At 41.3% G+C, this 17,426-nt stretch overlaps 2 protein-coding genes across 8 annotated transcripts; both read right to left on the bottom strand.

Moving 5' to 3' along the window:
- Positions 1–1,004: 1,004 nt before the first annotated feature.
- Positions 1,005–5,675, bottom strand: yod1 (YOD1 deubiquitinase). 2 transcript variants are annotated; one of them, XM_069149478.1, is made up of 3 exons: positions 5,636–5,675; positions 4,131–4,343; positions 1,005–3,607 (listed from the first exon to the last, which is right to left on the bottom strand). In XM_069149478.1, the coding sequence occupies exons 2-3, from the start codon at positions 4,336–4,338 to the stop codon at positions 2,910–2,912; spliced, it is 906 nt and encodes a 301-aa protein (XP_069005579.1). In that variant the 5' UTR covers positions 4,339–4,343; positions 5,636–5,675; the 3' UTR covers positions 1,005–2,909. The 2 variants fall into 2 exon arrangements, with proteins under 2 accessions (XP_069005579.1, XP_069005570.1); XM_069149469.1 differs by lacking the exon at positions 5,636–5,675 and having other exon boundaries at positions 4,131–5,218.
- A 614-nt stretch (positions 5,676–6,289) lies between these two features.
- On the bottom strand, positions 6,290–17,417 carry pfkfb2b (6-phosphofructo-2-kinase/fructose-2,6-biphosphatase 2b). 6 transcript variants are annotated; one of them, XM_069149411.1, is made up of 18 exons: positions 17,191–17,417; positions 16,672–16,812; positions 15,884–16,009; positions 15,018–15,114; positions 13,318–13,384; positions 13,060–13,134; positions 12,385–12,441; positions 12,111–12,235; positions 11,322–11,529; positions 10,913–11,059; positions 10,229–10,333; positions 9,914–10,043; positions 9,770–9,832; positions 9,629–9,693; positions 8,721–8,888; positions 8,024–8,046; positions 7,851–7,905; positions 6,290–7,453 (listed from the first exon to the last, which is right to left on the bottom strand). In XM_069149411.1, the coding sequence occupies exons 2-18, from the start codon at positions 16,754–16,756 to the stop codon at positions 7,388–7,390; spliced, it is 1,662 nt and encodes a 553-aa protein (XP_069005512.1). In that variant the 5' UTR covers positions 16,757–16,812; positions 17,191–17,417; the 3' UTR covers positions 6,290–7,387. The 6 variants fall into 6 exon arrangements, with proteins under 6 accessions (XP_069005512.1, XP_069005541.1, XP_069005523.1 ...); XM_069149440.1 differs by lacking the exon at positions 8,721–8,888; XM_069149422.1 differs by lacking the exon at positions 7,851–7,905 and having other exon boundaries at positions 17,191–17,416.
- Positions 17,418–17,426: the final 9 nt, after the last annotated feature.

Genomic DNA, 17,426 nt, shown 5'->3' with positions numbered 1-17,426 from the left:
CAACATGTCAGGATCCCTGTCTGTCCCAGTGTGTTTTCCCTTTGTTTCCCCTGATCTCCTTTCCTCTTGTTTCTGTCATTCCCCATGTTTGTTTAACACACAAACGCATCCATCCCTGGACTCAGCCGCTCTGCACGCCTCATTCACACATACGCTCAAGTCTGGACTCCCCTCACTGACGACACAACCTGAGAGGGTGTACTACGAAGCGAGAGTTTGCGAGGTATGTTGAGACTAAAGCCAGGGTTGTCGATGTCACGAAGGTGGATCTTTTTTAAACTGGCTGAATCACCATGGTAACTTATTCTGTTGTGTGACATTTTTATACATTTTTGAACAATATACTGTACTATAGTATGACTTTTTTTTAATCATATTTCGGACGACATGCTATAGTATCACTTTTTAATTATATTTTGGACAATATGGTATAGCATGACATTTTTATAAAATCTTTGACAACATCCTATAGTATGAAAGTTTTATGATATTTTGGACGACACTATATCATATATAATGCACATATGTATAGAAGTATATATATACATATATATATACACATAAATATACACTATACTATGTTTATTAAAAAGTACAACCAAGGACAGTCATCTAAGTTTTTTTTTTATATCATGGCATCAGTTGTAATTATTTTGATTTTGATGACTTCATGCAGTGGGGTCACCCTGCGGGCATTTCATTCCCCCCAATGCTGAAATCTTGGTCACGCCCTTGCCGTGATGACAAGATATCATAACGTTACGGAAGTACTCACGGCTGGCTGAGAGGGCAGAGATACTGGATTAGGACCGTGTAAAAAACCCCGATGGTACGCCATCGGAGGCAACTTGGGGTTCAGTGTCTGGCCCAAGGACTTGGGCATGTTGACAGGAGGAGCCGGGGATTGTATTACTTAAATGTGAAACGTAAAAACTTTCACTGCAAGTTCAAGAGCAAACTTAAAAGTAGGAAATACTTTACAGAACATGACTCAAACTCAACTGTTGGCTGTATAACTTTTAATTGTGACACAACACTGAAAAATATCAAGTAAATCCAGTTATTCTGTAGTGCTTTGTGTGCAACATTCATTGTTATTGTTAGTCATGAGAACTTGGGAAATAAAAAATACAACAAAGCCATTTCATAGTTTCATCTTAATGTAAGCTGATTAATCCATAATCACTGTTAAAAATCAAATAAACGATCTAACGCAACGGATGAGGGGTAAGAAATCATAGCGGTTCACGTTCAACCAAAAATTCATACATTTTTCCTTTCCTTTTCTTCTACTACCATCTGAGCAAAATTAGGAAAGAAAGTTCTAATCAAGCTTCTTGCTGTCAAACATATTGTTTTTGGCAACAATTTAGGATGAATATTACCGTCGAGGACGCCCGAAACAAAATAACTAGTTTGCACAAAGTGAGGATATAAAAAAAACAATTTAAAAAAAAAACCCAGTCCCACACCTATCCTCGGGGTATCCTCCAGTAAAAACCTTTTGACCTGATGTTTAACATAAATAAGTGCATACTTCATCCTTAAAGGCAGTGTGCATCAACAGAATCAGTAGAGATGATGCTTGACTTTTGAGCTTAAAATGTGAGAACATGCTCCAGTTGTGCAAAACATGAACGGAGGAGTGGCACTCAATATCGAACCAAAATGTGACTTTACTCTGAATTCAAACACCCAACTTAGAGCAACAATTATGAGATGAAAAGATAAACTGCTTAATGTTGATTAGCGAAGAAGGTAGATGAATGAAGATCGACCTGAACAGGTAAAATGCATTAAATGCAGATGTTTTTACACTTCGCCTCCCGACGTGATTTGTTGCGCTCAAACGCCTCATTGCACTTGAAGTGTTTTTCAAAATATGCAGCTATTTAAACAAAAACTAAAGAAGTGTATTTTTTTAAAAGTTCACACAGCATGATGACATTTGAAAAACGTACACACTAGAATTAAAAATGACACTCCTGAAAACCTGCTGTACCCATAAGGAAAAACCAGGAGCTACAAAAGTTTGTAAAATGTTCGCTTACAGCACCATTACTTTTTATATGTCTAATTAAAACCAGCTCACTGATAAATGACGCAACATCAAAAAAAAAACAACAACAACAACAACAAAAAAAAACGTATGTATGTATTTAGGATCATTTTGGACCATAAGTTGCAATATGACATTGTATTTCAAAATGCATAACTCCACTTTTCAAGGGCCATGCTCAATGAATTCAAAAGAAAGCCACGAAGAGCACATCTGTATATAGGTGACTGCAGCTTAGCATTAACACTGGCCAGTTGTCCTGAATAATTCAGACATCTAAAGTTAACCAAATGATCCCAGTATTGGAATAATTTCTGACATCTATCCACGCACAGGAAATCAAAAAAAAAAAAAAAACATGCTACGTAACCGACATAATGAATAACAGTCAAACTCGGTGTGCTGCATTTAAGACAACAGTGAATGGGATCACATCGCAGCGCAAATAACCTCAGCGGTTGTCTGGAACTCTTTGCAGAGCCGTACAGCGGTGTTTTAATCAGTTTGGCGCATTTTCTCGCCGACGACGAGTAATCATAACGGATCGAAACCGAACCCAAGAATTATTTGCAGACGTGACCCAGTGAAACAGATTTCAAACCATCGGTGACGGACCAACGCCGTGGTTTAATGACATCGGAGCACTGCGGCGGTGTTTCCGACAGCAGGTAAAACGTAATACTGAGCAGGTGAGAGGCTGGACAGTGTCTGCAGATTCTCGAACGACGTCGCCGAATAATGTGAGGTAGAGGGTGATACAAGCAGACGGACCGACGGGGTTTGCCGGGTGTGGGGCGCGGGATCGGCGGCGGTTCTATTTTGTGAGGGGGAGGAAGGGGCGAGGCGACGCTCACACTTCGCCGAAATTGGTGTGGCCCGTCTCCTTGGCGTGCTCGCGCGCCTCCTTTTGTCCCACCAGGCCCGTCTGGCACACCATGCAGCGCAACGCGAAGCGGTTAACGTCCGTGAACTGCCGCTTGCGGCGGGCCTCGTCCGCCAACTCGAGGGCCTGGGCCAGGATCACGTCGTCGGTGGTGGAGAAGATAGTCTGCGGCGGGGCGTCGGAGCCGGGGATCTCTCTCTGCAGCGGGTCGTAGTGGATGCCGTCGTAGATGAGCAGCACGCGTTTGTGGTACCCGGCGTCCTCCCCAAATCGATCCACCCGGACCGTCTGAGTGTCCACCACGCAGATCTCGCACTGGTAAAACTTGGACAGGATCGACACTTCGATGGCCCCTCCCCAGGTGTCATCGCGTCTTATCCAGGCGCAGTACTCCTCGTTGGTTTTCCCCAGCACCGCTTCGGAGTAAGCGGCCGGGTCGCTCGACACTATCTGAGCAATGAGGCCCCGCATCTCGGGGGCGCACACGGGATCGTACACGCCACCTTCCACGACATAATAAACACTGGTGAAGAGGCAGGAGTTGTCAGCCGGGACCACTCGGCGTGCCAGCACAGGAGGGCCCTCCGGGCGCGGCGCTTTGGTCACGATCGGGTGATCCTGAGGCTTTGGCTTATTTTTCTCCTCCTCGACAATGAGCGTGTCTCCTGTCGAGGACGACACACAAACAACGACACGACACCGCGCATCCGGGTCAGACTTGGGTTTGGAAAAGAAAAGAGGACAAACGTAGTAACCTTGTTTATAACGTTTCCAACCGTTAACTGAATCTTTCGCGCGTATTTGAAATGTTTCCATCTAAATGCAAAGGAGGCGCGTTTACACGAGTCGGCTTAAAGCGCGCCCGGTAACAACGCAGCGGGGTTCAAGGTTATATTTCCATTTTGTTACGTCGCGTTTCTGCTTCCGCCTCAAAACAACGCAGACGAGCAGAATTTCATTTGGGGCTCTCGCATCGAAGCGCTGAAGACGAAAACCTCGGCGACTTTTCTCTCCGCCCGCTTCGAATAACCAACGAAAACTTTTCCGCAGCGCATTCATTTAAGACAAATGTATTTTAAAACCCTGACAACATTTTTAACCCGGTTTTTACAGCTTAAAAAAAAAAAAAAAAAGTTGGAACATGTTATTAAAACATCGACTCAACATTTCGGACGTCTGACCACATACCTGATTTGATGGGGTAGTCCTTGAGGTGGGCTTCCCCGTTCCGGAGGTCGAGGCTGGAGGGCGGGTAACCGACCATAATCTTCTGCACATCGCAGGGGATACCGGTCAGTTCCTCCACTTTGCTCTTCAGCTCTTGCACACACGACTGATGGGTCAAGCCCTGCATTATGTGGCTCCCATTTTTGGTTTTACAGCGTAGCCGCAACATCCTGCCTGCGAGAACATGGGTAAGATCGGTATTCGGTAGGGACGTCTCGTCCGCGAAGGACATTTGTTGACGAGAGAGTGTGGTGCCGAGCGATGTGGATAAAAAAAAAAAAATCAAACATCACAATGTTTTGACCTGATATCTTGATATCTTGATATCGCGGGGACGACCGTTGGTGCTTTCACAGCGTCCTCAAGAGGACATCTCAGATCAACGTCAAGTGTCACACAACTTTCCAGATTTGACGTCACCGCCTGTTAATTTACTTTAAGAAACACCAACAGTCGGCTTTGTGACCCAAATAGAAATATTAGTGTCTCCTCATCTGCGACATAAATAATCTAATCGTTGAGGAATTTAATGATCTTACAACATTTACCTTAAATATGCAGTCAAGCCAATATTCTGCTTTTATAATCTGGTGGTGGTGGTGGTGGGGTATTGCTTTGGTATTTACCTATTCATCTCTCACTTCGCCAACTACTTAATGTCTCTGAGGTTAATAAACAAAATTAATAATAAAAATTAAATTAAATTAAATTAAAAAAAAGCCCCCTAAATAACATCTTGCTATGGTAATGTCTCTTTTTGTGCCGTTACATCTCCCCCATTGTTGACATGGATCTGGTCTTTGTATATTTACTTCTGTTCCAAAACAACAACAACAAAAAAACAACAACAACAGAGCGACATTAGCTCGGGACAGTTAGCAGATGCAAAACATCCAGCATCGGGGTGTCACTTGCGCCGGCAGCTGTATTATAGTGTCACAATGGAAGTGCTGATGGAACAGCTGATGGAACAGCTGACGGAACAGCTGATCAGCGACCACGCTTTTGTTTTTGTTTCTTTGTTGTGTAACGTTGACGAGTTAACTCGACACAAACAAGACAGCAGCTCCCCCCCCCCCCCTCCTCCGTCGAGCACGACATTTCAGCCCCCCCCCCCCCAAATAAAAAAATGTCCCCGCAACTCGGAAGAAAAGTCGCAGCGCCGAGAGACAGTTGTCCTGGAGAAGATAAAAAAAAACAACAACAACAACAACAACATTTGCTCGTTCTTCCGAGACACGTTTGGCTAATTACAACCGCTAACGTTAGCACGCTAGCCTGCCCATTTGCGTAACGTTAACTCGAGACTGTTTTTTTTTTTTTGTGTTTTTTTTAACAAGCTTTCCGCATCCGTTCAACCTTCGACATCGTCGGTTTCTTTTGTCTTTTTGACAAATCTATAAAAATAAAAAAAAATAAAAAAGAAGCGAGGCGCAGAAAGCGGTAAGTTATTAGTGTTTTCTTACCTGCCGTTGACCGCAGCCCCGCCTGACTCGAACAATAAACACCCAGTGAGGACGACTACTGTATAGTGCGTCAGCGTACGTACGTCTGTGTGACGTCATGACGCTCGTACATAAACCTCTGGTAGTACGTTATTTCCCTAATGAGATCAAAAAAAAAAAAAAAAAGAAAAGAAAATGTGTGGCCAAATTACAAAGATATTTATTTTGAATGCAGAAACGGCACATAATTGTTGTTGTCCATCTGTCTTTGCGTTGTTGCCAAACTAAATCAATTACTTTACTTCCTGAACAATTCCTGGGTTTTAAAACAGCAGGTCATCACGACCGACCGCTCAACAGGTAGCCACGCAGTAAGGATCGGGGTTTTCTACAGTTTGTAGACATGGAGAATGAAACATTTATTTTGTTATGAGGCAAAAACACAGTCAAACAGTTACGTTTGTTTTTTCACTATAAAAAAAAAAATCTAAAGGTGGGTGTTTGCAGAGCACCTTGTCCCCCTAACCGAGACGTAAGAGAAGATCTACATTTCATTCAGTTCTCAAATAGTTTTGAGACAATTCTGCATCAATGGTTAGACAACTGGAAAAGTTTCATGTGTGTTTCCTACTTTTGAAAATAAGGCAAACAAAACAAAGCAAACCAAAACTCACGTCCCTTCAAAATGTACTTTTATTGTCTGCTTAAAAGGCACAGTAGGCTGCTTTGAGCAGGGCAATAACTTATCAAACATTATAGTCGTAGACCAAAAATTTGACCACTGTCTGCTATTAAATCAAAATGAAAAGATTTTGTGTCAGAGGAGAAAAACTACATTTGCACAAAGCAATTAAAACACATTCATGTTCATGAATGATAACATGAACACAAATACCAAACATACTATAAACATGCTAAACAAACTATTTTGAATTGTTGCACAAAATAACTTCCCAGAATACATAGGCAGGAACAATAGATGATCATTTAGGTGTTATTTGTGACACCAGCTGAACACATTAGGTTTGCAAAATCCTTAACCTCCCGCTGGTATATATTATGTCCAGCATTGAGGTGTATTTTCTGACAACACAAAATACATAGACAGAAGGATCTGGATAAAGTACTTTAATCTCTTACAGAGCCTGATGAGCACATTCCCTCAAATTGAGACAGAACAGATGATGTCATTGGACAAGAATCACCACTACAGATTGTTTGTATGTAGTACATGAGTGGTTTTTAATATAAAAATATTTCTATGGGATCTAGTTTTTGACATGATCTGTTTGCAATTGTGAAAACTGATTTTCACCATAATAATGCATAACTTGCTCTGATTACATTCAGTGGCATACGGAGGAACTATTTCTATAAACACAGAATATTTAAAGTTCAGTAAGGCATTGCAGTATTTACAATGAGAATTAGTTTCCAGTTCTGCAATAGAGCATGTTTCTGTTGGTTGGCTGATTTCTTTTGACGCACATGCAGATATTGTTTATGATACTAGATGATAAGGCTTCCAGTTCAAAGCCTCAGCATGCACAGTGAAGACAAACAGAGAGCTTGGGATAAAATGTAACATGTTACCTCGTGCATTAATGGCCTCATTTTTAAAAGGAAACTGTTCTTTGACTTCATACTGTAATCTCAAACTCCAGGAACTGTGAAAATAAAAGTGAAAGAAACATCTTTCGAGTCATGTCTGAACCCAGAACTTGCCCCAACTGCGAGATGAGGAAAGAGGCATGATGAGGATCCCATCTTCACTCAGAAGCGGACACAGCCACTCGTTTCGTCGGGGCTGTCAAAGTCGATTCCTTCGCACAGGGACTCCTTAAAGAAAAAGAAAGTATCACTGACTTTCACAAATGAATTCCTTACGGCACCAAATCCTGCTCGAGGCAACTACATAGTAATAGCTTCAATGGTGCCCCAGGAGACTTAAGTTTTTACTTGGAAATTTAGGTCATTGTGTGAAGTGTGGAAAAGTGGCCACACGGTCTCAGTATGATTGTCTCAAAATCATAGTGTTGTGCACGTCAAACACCCCGGGATTCGCATGATTTCAAAATGTATTTTCAGTACATTTTGTTTTGTTTTTTGTCATGAATTACTATTTTAAAATATATCTAGGTGCTTTAATCATCAAAGGCTTTCACCGAAATCAATTGATATATTCCAGCCAGTGTGTTCAAAGTGTTCTTGATAAGGCTGCTGAGATGAAACAAACCTGATAGCAACTTTTCACTGTGCAAAGGTGATGGAAGGTTAGAGAAACCCAAAGACTGAAAACCATAAAAATACACTAGTGTGACAACACATATTCACATGGGTTACAGTGACAAGAGTTGAATTATGGGAAAGAAAATTAAAAGTCATGTTCTAAGTCTCCAAAATACTCACAGACAACTGCTTCCTATCCGAGTCTGTAAGACACGTTTGGAGATAGTGGAGAAAGAGAGAGACAGATAGAAATGTGGAGAAGGGCTGAAGCACTTTACACACAATGCAAGGCCAACATACACAACACGTACAAATATGAATATGCATTCTAAAATTTCAACACTTTTTCTCTATCTGAAATGGTTCATATGTTTTTTTTTTTACAATCCTTGCAATGAGAATGATTGAATTATATTAAGCCTAGACAAATTATCAAATTGCTCTCTGGTTTTTATTAAACTAAATGGATGTATAATAGTTCTGAGCAAATTATGATGCATGTACATAATCATTTGTGACAAAGTGCTGCACTTATCTCTGACGATCTAAAATCTAACTCTGTGATGGGCTTTCTTCAGCAAAGAGCAGGCATGCTGTTGTGCATATTCAAGTAGGAGACAGCCCAGTGATGTCATGCAAGACAACATTAAAAGAGGAGGGAAACCCATTCAAGACTTTAAAACATGCCCTGAGAGAGAGAGATATTATGGAGAGGTGGGTTTCATGTACATCAGTTGCAACACAGACACTAAATCATCAAGAGGATCCAGAACTGTGGGGAGATAATGCCAAACACAGGGTTACAACTGTGGTGGGAGGTGACCGATTACAGCTGATGGTGACAAATTTAGTGGGGGAGCCTGCGACTGTCACTAACTTGGCTTTGCCGTCCCTCTGGCATCAGAGCCGATGGGGTGGGCGCGAGCGGTAGCCAGGGCTGGTTGCCCGCACTGTAGAGCCTGGGCCGCTTGAACTGGTCGTGACTGGACAGGGGAGTGTAACTATTCCGCCGATGTATGAGAGCAGAGTCCTTCGGGATTTTATCCTGGTAGAAGATGAAACACCACAGGTGTTAAGAAAAATGATCTGGGAGGATGTAACACCAGGGGGACACCTGACGGGACACAGGCAAGCAAAGAAGCCTGTCCTCCACCACACTGATCCACAGCAACAGGTAAGACAACTGAAGCCGTTTGTAGTGAAACAAACTGATTTCACCGACACTATTCCACCACGCAACACAAAACAAAACGATGATGAGCAGTGACAGCCCTGATTGGACGTGACAGACAAACACCTGCTTCAATCAAAACGGTAAAAAAAAGGGACCAACAGCTTAAATACAAAGTCAACATTATCTTAGTATCTGGATGCAACCAGAGGAATGGTAGTGATTAGAACAGCCAGCAAAGTAGCATGCTCAGCCATGGCTTCTATCAAGGTCAAATACTGCCAAAATAACATCTCACTTAACATTCAGAGGCTCACCACTTAAGCCAGGCTGATTAATTATGGCTAAAGATAAAAGGGATGTAACAAAACAGGGATATAAGGAAAGCGGTCAAGGAAGCAAAGCCTCACAATACAGGGGACGTACGGTAACTGCACTGAACTAACAGACACAACAAATAACAGCTGTTTGACTTTGAATTATTAGACGTTGAGATTTGGTGATAAATTAAGTGTAAGTAAACAATAAACACATGTTTTGCACAGATGACGACATTTAAAGCTTCAATTCAAACAATGCTGAATGCACATTCAGCTCAATTCAGAGCAACTTACGAGAGGCCGGTCTCGATGTGTGTTAACTGCCTCCACATTAAGATAAAACATTTCCACTTTACACCCTAAAAGATAAAAGATACAATCAATTTAAACTCTCTTCTTATGCTGTATCGGTCTCAAGTTCGGGTAAACACCTACCGTATGCAACAGGGGTGAGCTTGAGCACTGTGTGGAGCGGACACTTCATGTATGGAAGATCATCTGTGGAGTTAAGAAACAAATATAAAATATATCGTCATGTTCTTGTGGGATTTGCAACATGTAAGTGTGCGTCTATCTCACCGGCACCCTTGTCCAGGAAGTAAGCCAGGAGACAGCGCATCACAGCCTGGTGGCAGACAACCAACACATTGCCCTGCCTCTCTAACTCCATGATAACGGGCTCCAAACGCTGGACAAGATCTTGGTAGGACTAATGGGAAAGGAGAAACCATTACAGCCGTGAATGTCAATGCTATGCTTAAAAGAACACGAACCTGTGAGAGCTTGTAGTAGCAGCTAACAGACGAGAAATAATACACATGATCTGATGGAGAGAGACTTTTTTTTTTTTTGCTTAAGAAAATACAAATAATTGTGAGAAGTGGTTCAGGTCACCTCCCCTCCTGGGTAGCGATAGTGGTACTTGTCCTGGTCCCGCAAAGCAAACTCCTCTGGGAATGTCTCCTGGATCATCTCATAGCTCATCTCCTCACACACACCCTGGGAAAGCAGAACAAAACATTTGTCCTCGTCAAACGAAAAGGTCAAACATCTGCAAACTGTAAACAATAAAGAAGGAAAGAAATGCTTCAAGTTTCACACAAGTATAACAAAACATGAATCTATAATCCCACCCACATCCATATATACTCTATAAAGAAACCAAAACAAAGTGCTCAGGGAATTTTATATATAGGTCACAAGGAGAGAAGATATCAGAATATTAGTTAAAATGCTGAGAGATTTCCACCATCTGGGTGGAAACACTAAGCACGGATTAAATTGATTATGTATTAAAACTATTGAAAAAGTGCCTTTTATACACGTCTCCCTTGCGATGACCAAAGTGCTTAAGAATGTTTTATTTTCTGTAACTGAGGATCTTTTCAAAGTGTTCTTCTTTAGGTTCTTTTGTTTCTCCTCAGGATGCTTCTTGGTGCTTTGAAGCGATCAAAAAGCTGAAATGTGTGAGTGTCCCAGAAAACATCCAAAAAAGACTTTCTGTCCATCCAAACTAGGGCTCCCTGAAACTGTCATGACTGTAATAAAATCGCGGCGGTTAGATGACAGGTTACTGACAGCGTCGATCTCGTTGAGGATCTTCCACTGTTCATAAGGCACTCCGAGCTCCTCCGCAGTCTGGATGGTCCTCCTCAGCTGGCTCGTCCACACTTTTAAGTCCGACAGGCTGTGCTCTTCAATGAAATTGCGCAGGGCGTGGGCGAACTGGGATGAAAAAGACAGAAAGATGTTTCATTCTGTTCATCCTTAATGGGATTTCTGCTTCATTAGATTGAGGTTCAGTGGGTGGAGGAAAGGAAACCGGAAATGGGGAGGATTAAATGAAATAAAAGGTCACAACTCGGCTGTGTTCATAATGCTGCAGAAAAGTACATCTTATCCCACAGAGCTATTTTCCTTTCAGAAGACACTGGCTTTGCAGTTCATAAAATGGGGATTAGAGAGAAGAGAAACTGGGCCATCGTACCTGTTTCCCACGAGGGGAAAGTTCAGCATCTCCTCCGATGCGTCCTTCGACGTTGTGGTTGCTCTCCCCGTGCCGACACAGGTAGATGGAGTGAGAGTGCACGTGGATGTTCATGAGGTAGTAGACGATCTTGCTCTGGATGTAGTCCTGCACCCGGTTCACCAGAAATCGCCGGCCCACGTTTATAACCTTGATAAAAGAGAGGTCCCTGCAGGAGCCAGCCAGTCGTGCGGGTGAATTAAAGGGCTGCTTAATGTTGCCATCTAGTGTTTATTTTTTGAATTGCAAGTCTAATTTCCCCCACAGTCTGTCGCTTACTGATGAAAAATATTCATGACAATGTTTCAGTCTGTCTGATCTGATCCATACAGTTACATCTATATCATATATAATTGTTGATCTTTCTGGATGGATTCACTGAAAAATATAGGCATACTTTGTATTTAAGCAATGGTACATCATTGAGCTTTGACTATTCTGTTATTTATATATATGGTGGTGTGATTCTGGTCATTTGTGAAGGCTGAACATGCAGAAACACTGTAATAACTATTTCAGCAGTAAGTGAGACAATGTCTGGAGGACTCACCTGCTGCATATTCAGGTGCAGATATTTTTTTCTAAACATTTTGAAGGTCTTAATTCTCAAAAATGCCAACATTATTGTTGTTTACTCTAAAGTAAGCTTTAGAGGATAGATGCAGTCATATTTGTTTACTGTAAATGCTGATAATTCAAAGCAATGGCAGATTATTTAAAGAAAAAAAGAAAGATTTAATGAATCCTTACTTGTCATAGTCATCAGGATCTAACGGTTGATAAGTGACCTTGTAGCACTCAATTCGTTTGAGGAAGTCATCCATCACTCTCTCTCTGTGCCTCTCAGGGTAGTCTGGACTGGACACTTTCACTTCCTGTCACAGGTATTCAAAAAAATTCAGACGGTGTGAGCAGGCAGCACAGCTCTTACATAACCCTGGAAATAGTTTGAATATTAATAGCTTGTGGGTTTGACCCAGGCTAGAAGTCACGGTTTAATTACGTAGGTGACATTAGTTCATACCAGAATATTAGCAGCAATGACTTCTGGGTCGTCACACACGGACTCCACAAAGAACACCTGTTGGAAAGAAAGGAACTTAGAGGGTCAACTTTACCGTCCTGAAACTGAGAATTAAATCAACGTCACAACAGTTTCCTTGTCAGACATTAAAGGACAAGTTTGACATTTTGGTAAATATGTTTATTTGCTTAAATACGGAGAGTTTTAGATTAGAAGAGTTTTACAGGGTATTATGTGTTGTACTACTACATGTACTTATTCGGGAGCAATGACAGTCTGGTTGCCTGATGGTAAGACCGCAGGAAGTCCCCGGCCTGGCCAAAAAACTGCACAGCACTCTTTTGTAAGGATTAAGCAAGACATTACTTATGAATTAGTGAGCTTTAAAGGAGCTGGAGGGGAGATTTAGTTTACTTCAGACAAAGCTGGCTCGCTGCTGGCTTTAGTTTCATATGCAACATGACAGATATTACAGAAATGTCAAACTATTCCTTTAGAAGTAGCCTGTGGAGTTGTCGGGTAAATAAAGTTCAGAGACCATCAGTGTTTGATCTCTTGTAATATGAATTCTGACACTTAAGACAGGGAAGGAGGTGTTTCCTTCTTCATTAAACATTTTGAAAACAGATTTTTTTTTTTTTTTTTCCCCCCAGATAAAATAACATTCAATTTTACCTTGAAAGCATTCTCCTTCACAAAAGCTTGAATGAGGTCTCTTCGTTCTCTGGTTGTGTTTGTTGCATCAAAAACCTGAAAATAGAGAGAAAAAAATGTTTGTGGTGAAATGTTAGTAGGACAGTTTAGGATTAAGACTGTCCTTTTGCCAGATGTGTCTCTGCTCTAGATATTTTATAAATGTTGGAAATGAGCCAACACTGAGAGACACAGGCTGACAGAGAGTCGGATAAATGTAAAGGTAGAACGATGACTCACCGCAATCTGACCTCCCTCCCCTGTTAGGTATGACTTCACATCCTGCAGAGCTACCAGAGCACAGTGCCTGCAGGAGAGACAGCAAACATAGCAGCTCGACTCAAAAAGAGCCGTATTCACTGAGATTTACCGACAGTGTCAGAAATCACAAAATATTAGATGTCCCACCTGGTAGATGTCAGGTAGATTTCGATTCTCAGTGCCTTGTGAGTATTTGAATGTATTTTTCCTTCGCTTATCAGGAATACTGATAATCTCAAAAAAAAGATTTTGTGTGTAAAAGATGGCATTTTGGTCAAAACACTAGTTTTCTTAAACCACTAAATAGATTTTCTCCATCACCGTCTCTTGTTGTCTAACCATGGAGATACCCAGCTCTGAGATTTATGCTGCCGCTCCCAATAAAATTCAGCTATATATAATTTCACTTGTGAAGCTCAAAGCACTGACAGAATACAGTTTGAAAACTCAGCATTAATATATTTTTCTACAAAAGTCTTGGGAACAAGCTTGATAATTTATAAATATTATTGTGCACAGTTTGGACTGGGACTAGAGGTGGAATATAACTCAAGTACTGAAGTAAAAATTCAAAGTACTTGCACTTTACTTGAGTCCAATCTATGCAACTTTATACTTCTACACCAAAGAGGCTAATATTTGACTTTTTACTCCACTACGTTTGTCTTATAGGTTTAGTCATTATTTACTCCAAAGATTACAGTTTTTCATACCCTTTCTGTCAAATGTAAACCCCATATTTCCAAATTTTTTGCTTTTGAATCCGTATATTTGTATAAACTAAATAATTACATATTTCTTAATAGGTTAGGAGGAGTCTCCTACTTCCTAAACTAAATAAACTATTTAAAAACCCGTTTTGATTGGCTGGAAAAGGTTTTGTCACAAAACTGAAAACAGGAATATTTTTCTGAGCTTGTTGACTTTTTAGAGATACATGGTTCTCATAGGACAGCGACACTACAAATATGTTTTCCTTTATGTCTCCTAAAACCCCAAAATGATGAATTATTTCTCGATACCAGTGACACAGTTAAGATTCGGTATTCATTTTGTGTTGTTTTGTAAACTTCTCATCCAACTCAAAAGCAAAGTGGCAAACTCTCTGAATTATTTACAGTTAAAAGTTTGGTTTGACCCAGGCTGGATACCCATGCAACACAGCGGAGGGCTTGTGTCTGCTTCAGAGTGACAGCGGCAGCTTGTTTAATATCTAGGTCACAATTCAGCACTGGGATGCTGTCAAGAGCCTGTCACATTTTCAGGGTAGCCATGCAAGACAAACCTCATTTCAATACCACCAGATAAAACCAGGAGGAGGGGGGGATGGAGGGGGACTTTTTATTCTCAGTTAATCTTTATTGTAGAGCTCAGCGCTGATTTACAGTTGATATCTACAAGGATTGCGTAGCCATACCGTATGATGTGTCTGTGTGTGTGTATCTGTTTAAAGGTAGTATGAGCATTAGGCTGACCCAGGCTCAATATTGACTGTAGGCCAAAAAAAACAGCTTAGTCACTGATGCAGCAGTGGAGGCTACAGAATACCAAACAGACTTATGTTGAATGGAAGAAACGTGTTCCACAGATGTTACTGCATCTCCAACGGCGAGGCAGATAACATGTGAATGTCTTGAACAAGAGAACATCATGAGCACACGTGTAGAAGTGGAACTTACTTCCTTATTTTCATGGCTTCTTCATTGTCGTGGCGGAAGAAATCATAGGATTTATAAGCTCTGACGGCCTCTCTGCGGTACACGCCCAAATTAAACACTGCAAAATGAACAAATTACATTAACTCCCTGCTTGGCTGTGCTAACGGCTCTTAAGTTTTACAGTCACCCGTCCAATATATTTGAGTTCTTATAAAAAATATTCAACAATCACAGTTAATTTATTCCTAGATTAGGGAGAGTCTTTACAAACGCCGCTGTTACACTGTGAAACTTTCCTGTCATTCTTTTTCCTCATATCTAATTCTGTTACTGCTTCTCCTTTTTTGCTCTGTGTATGTTATCTTTTGCTCCTCTCTTCTGTTGCTTTTTATGACCTTTATCCAACCTTTTCAGGTTGTTTTTTGGGCTCTAATTAAAAATGACCGGTTTTGATTTTACAACAATACAAAGAAGAAAACCTCTGAAAGCTACCATTATTCCCCTCTAACCATACTAATCTATGCTAATTATCCTGCTGTCATCCATCTGATTAAAATCAGTTGGTTAAAACTGCACTAAAATCTCTATTTGATCCATGTGAGATGGTCCAAAATCAAGACGAAAATCAACATGCAGATTTAAAATATTGATTTAAAACTGCTAAATAATCATTTACAAGCTACAGTATACTGTACTGTAAATGAAGAAGCTGAATATAGCACCCATACAGCAAAGAACAGACACATGCTCATGGACAGATATTCATATCAATTGTAATTTAAAATGTGAGCAGTGAAGTGAACTTTCTTTCCCACGATATATTTTCCAGATTTCCAGATGTGACAAATTGAAACGTTAAGAGAAGGAAATGTGACATAATTTCCTACCTTTGGTCGGGACTCCGATCCAGTTGAGGTACCGTGTCAGTTTTTTAGACATGTAGGTCTTTCCTCTCGCAGGCAGGCCGATCATTACGATCACTGTTGGAGAATTTGTCATGTAGGAAGCCCAGGCTGCACGGGTGAGATATGCACATTAATTAAAGAGCAACACAGATTTATGCAAATAATACCAGATTCCTTCAATTTTAATCACCTGCATTACAAAAGATAACAGAAACGCTTCATAATAGAAAAAAAATGAAGTAGAAGAAAATGAACTGCATATTGGAAAGTGAGGCTGTATTTGAACACAAGTCATGAATAATCAATATAAATCCTGCATCAAAAGTGAATTTATATAATAAGCTCATATGATAAATAGGCCATGTGTGTACTGGACAAAAATAAATGTCTTTTTAGAGACAAATACCGTCTGAGGGCTGGGTTCAAATATCTGAAGAAATTAGAAGAGGAAACATCCTGGGAGAGAAAAGCAATTTCCTAAAGAACAGCGGAAACCACAGAAGGTGTCACGCCGAGTATTTTTATATCACTTGTCATCATTTATATTCTTCTCTCTCTCTTTTTTTTTGCCCACAGAGAAATCCACTCTCCTGAAAGCTGTCTTTTGCAGGTTGGAGATTAAATGAAGGAGTTCCACAGTCACAGAGGTGATTTAACAACTATTAGCGAACAATGCAAGGTCTCATGTTACAAGTGCACCTGTAGACTTGGGAGCAAGTTCTGCATAACTGCTTTCAACCTAATTGTGGGAAAACCTGGAGTTTACTTACAGCATTTTTTCTCATTCATCCTCAGGTCTGTTTTTTTGGCCTCTGCCGAGTTTACCGGGCTGCTGTCTCTCGGAGTGGTTGACATGTCGAAATCTTGTTTAGTTCAAAATCGGCTCTCTGAAGGACATTTCCCAAGGTGGTCTGAAACAGAGATATCACATATGACGAGCTGTCTCCTCTGTCAGAAGAGAATCTTGCGCACAGGGCTGTGGCTTTTCTATAAATGTGTTGTGGTTATGGCTTTCTGTATACCAGGCAACGTCGACGGCACAACTGGAAGCAGAGGAGCTTAAGAGGGAAAGACGCGCTGCCGCATCATCTGTCTAGTTCCAAAAACAACCACACCTGGCTGCACGCACTATATTTACAAAGCCGCACATGACCGACCGCACGGAAGGATGTCCTCTCTCTCACTGGGGGTGACTTGAGTTCAGTCGGACAATTTATGGCATGATCCACCTCGGACATCATCCACACAAGACGCATTCCCAACATTCGGCGTTTTCGTTTTTTTTTTACCTGGTAGTTCGGGAAACGATGAGTCCGCCTGCCAGCCGACGGCTCTACAGACGCCGTCACGCACCGTCAGCGCCGCTGCGGCCGGAGAAGCCAGTTTGGTCGGCCTGTCCTTGGTGCTGAGGTGGCTCCCCGGCCGGCTGGTGTCTTTCCAAGCTGGAGGTGTGCATGCACGTCAGATCTTTCCTCTACCGTAATGTTCATAATAGATCGGACAGCAGCAAACGCGCAGCCCAGTG

Source organism: Embiotoca jacksoni, unplaced genomic scaffold (genome assembly GCF_022577435.1).
Source record: "Embiotoca jacksoni isolate LCO1_2020_lvr unplaced genomic scaffold, fEmbJac1.0.p SCAF_1, whole genome shotgun sequence".
Classification (NCBI taxonomy): domain Eukaryota; kingdom Metazoa; phylum Chordata; class Actinopteri; family Embiotocidae; genus Embiotoca; species Embiotoca jacksoni.
Note: the sequence above shows the minus strand (reverse complement) of the source record. Positions and strands in the feature narration are given on the sequence as shown.